Consider the following 2159-nt stretch of genomic DNA (forward strand, 5'->3'; position numbering starts at 1 on the left):
AATTAATGAAATTTAAAATTTTTCTTAGCAGTATCCAACATATTAAAAGTCACTTATAGGGAGGATGAAATGAACATACTTGAGGACCTAACTGAGCAAACTAAAGATATACGAAGTATGTTTTCATTTAGATTGAACTTGCCAGCCTGGGTTCTCTGTCTTCCAGATGATTTTATCCGGAGCAATGGGCCAGTCTTTGGGTGCTGTTCGAGGCTCCTCAATGACTTCACGTATATGCCTTCCGCCACAAAAGGAAAATAAATAATACTTGAATTATTGACATATCTAGGAGACTGTGTGTATTCTAAAATATAAAGAATACTAAATAATTACTATAACTTATTTTTTTGTTATTCAGATTTTTACAAATTGACATCCACGTAATAAATAAGGGGCTCATGTTCTTTGTTTCTTTCTCTTCTTTTTTTCGGTCCCCTTTCATGAATTCAGCTCTCTCTTGTCCGGTAAAGAAGGAGGTCAAAGGAGGAAAAAAACAAAGAAAGAAATGCGGGGCCACTGGATCTCATGGATGCTGGCTCCAACATCAGTTCCCCCCCCCCCCCGGGCCCAAAAAAAAAAAAAAAAAGAAGCTAGCGATATGCTTACAGTTGTAGACAAGCTTGTTGTACCATCTGAAATTGCTGCTGCTTTCAAAGGCGGAAGGTTTGTTTGGCCAGGATATGGAGAGGAGTAACTCCCTTTTCATCCACAGAGCCCACTATGTCCTTTCCGTAAAGATGAATGATTTCAAATGCCACCCTGCGAAGAATGCGAACAGAAATGGGTTAAATGATTAATGAGAATAAGGGATGGAGATGAAATGAATGAACAAGGGAGTAACCAACCAAAGTGTTCTCGGCCTATGGTGCAGTGAAGGATAGTCTCTCCATCGCTGGATCTTTTCCAGAGGCCACTACTTGGGTCGGGGCAACGAGAGTGTAGGTAAAGGAAAGCATCCATATGGCCGTGAAGAGCGGCCAAGAAGAGAGGAGTCTCTCCTTTCTCGTTGCGAGCTTCAATCAGTTGGGTGTCCCGTTGAGCTTCGGCGATGCACTTGCACATCTCGAGGGACCCTCTTGACGCCGCACAGTGCAGTGGGGTATCCCCTCGATGATTCTTTGTTTTCAGCGCCGACAACGACCCAAGTCTCGTGATTTCCATCAGTAGATTCTCCACCATATCTTCCCTGTGGTCGTTCACCGCCACATGCAACACTGTGTCGCCGTAGCTGTTGATCGGTTTATCGTGAATAATACTCACCTTGTTTTTGTATATCGTCAAAGCTTCATTCCAATGACCCTCTAGCGTGGAATGGTATAAACTGTGCGTCGTCGTCAGAATATCCATATCAGAATCCATATATTGCGTTTTGCCCTGATGCGCGAACCAACACAGCGTGACTGTGTGTGTTAAGATGGTGGCAGTGGCTGGTGGTCACTTCGCTCCCAAAACTCGCTTTTTATACTGCTCAACTGCTCCCATGTGTGTCTGTACAGTACAGAGGAATCTCTTTTCATTATATTGTGGAAGGGCAATGTAATATCTTTTTCTCTTTTCATTTTGCATCAATTAATAATTAATAATTATACATATATGGAACACGTTGTTTGCCCTTCGAATGTGATGGGCAACAATAACCTAGAAACAAATATCCTACGACGTTCAGATTGATCCTCTCCAGCCCTTTGAAAAGTGTGGTGGCATAGTAAAACATAAACCCAAAATAAAGTATAGTACGTAGTGTGTTAAGCATAGCTTGTAGAGGTGAACCAAGGGATAATCTGAGCACACCTGAACTTAGTGATTCTGTTTAAGTTGATAATTCCTTAATTATATATAATCAGATAAATACGTGTCGGAAAGTGTGAGCACACATATTCTAATAATGGCTCGATCCTGACCATAATAGTACTCTTCCTACACAATTTCTTCCTGTTTATAAGGGTTATAGGCATGTTAATTAACAATAAAACGTGAATACAGCTTATCCAGGGGGAAAAAGTGCACATAACTAGTCTGAATTTAATCTCAATTCAAATTTTTTCAAAGAAATTTACCCCAACCTACTCCTTTTTTTTTTAAAAAAAAAAATAAGACAGACGCACACACGCATCGCATACCCTCTATTAGATTAATCTCACCACTTTTATTTGTGAGCT

At 40.6% G+C, this 2159-nt stretch overlaps 1 protein-coding gene across 1 annotated transcript; it reads right to left on the minus strand.

The window, feature by feature from the left end:
• Positions 1–650: 650 nt before the first annotated feature.
• LOC114749854 (serine/threonine-protein phosphatase 6 regulatory ankyrin repeat subunit C-like) lies at positions 651–1359 on the minus strand. Its single transcript, XM_028938396.1, has 2 exons — positions 842–1359; positions 651–759 (listed from the first exon to the last, which is right to left on the minus strand). The coding sequence occupies exons 1-2, from the start codon at positions 1357–1359 to the stop codon at positions 651–653; spliced, it is 627 nt and encodes a 208-aa protein (XP_028794229.1).
• Positions 1360–2159: the final 800 nt, after the last annotated feature.

This window comes from Neltuma alba, unplaced genomic scaffold, assembly GCF_004799145.2.
Source record: "Neltuma alba isolate B1F8T4 unplaced genomic scaffold, ASM479914v2 tig00006198_pilon, whole genome shotgun sequence".
Classification (NCBI taxonomy): domain Eukaryota; kingdom Viridiplantae; phylum Streptophyta; class Magnoliopsida; order Fabales; family Fabaceae; genus Neltuma; species Neltuma alba.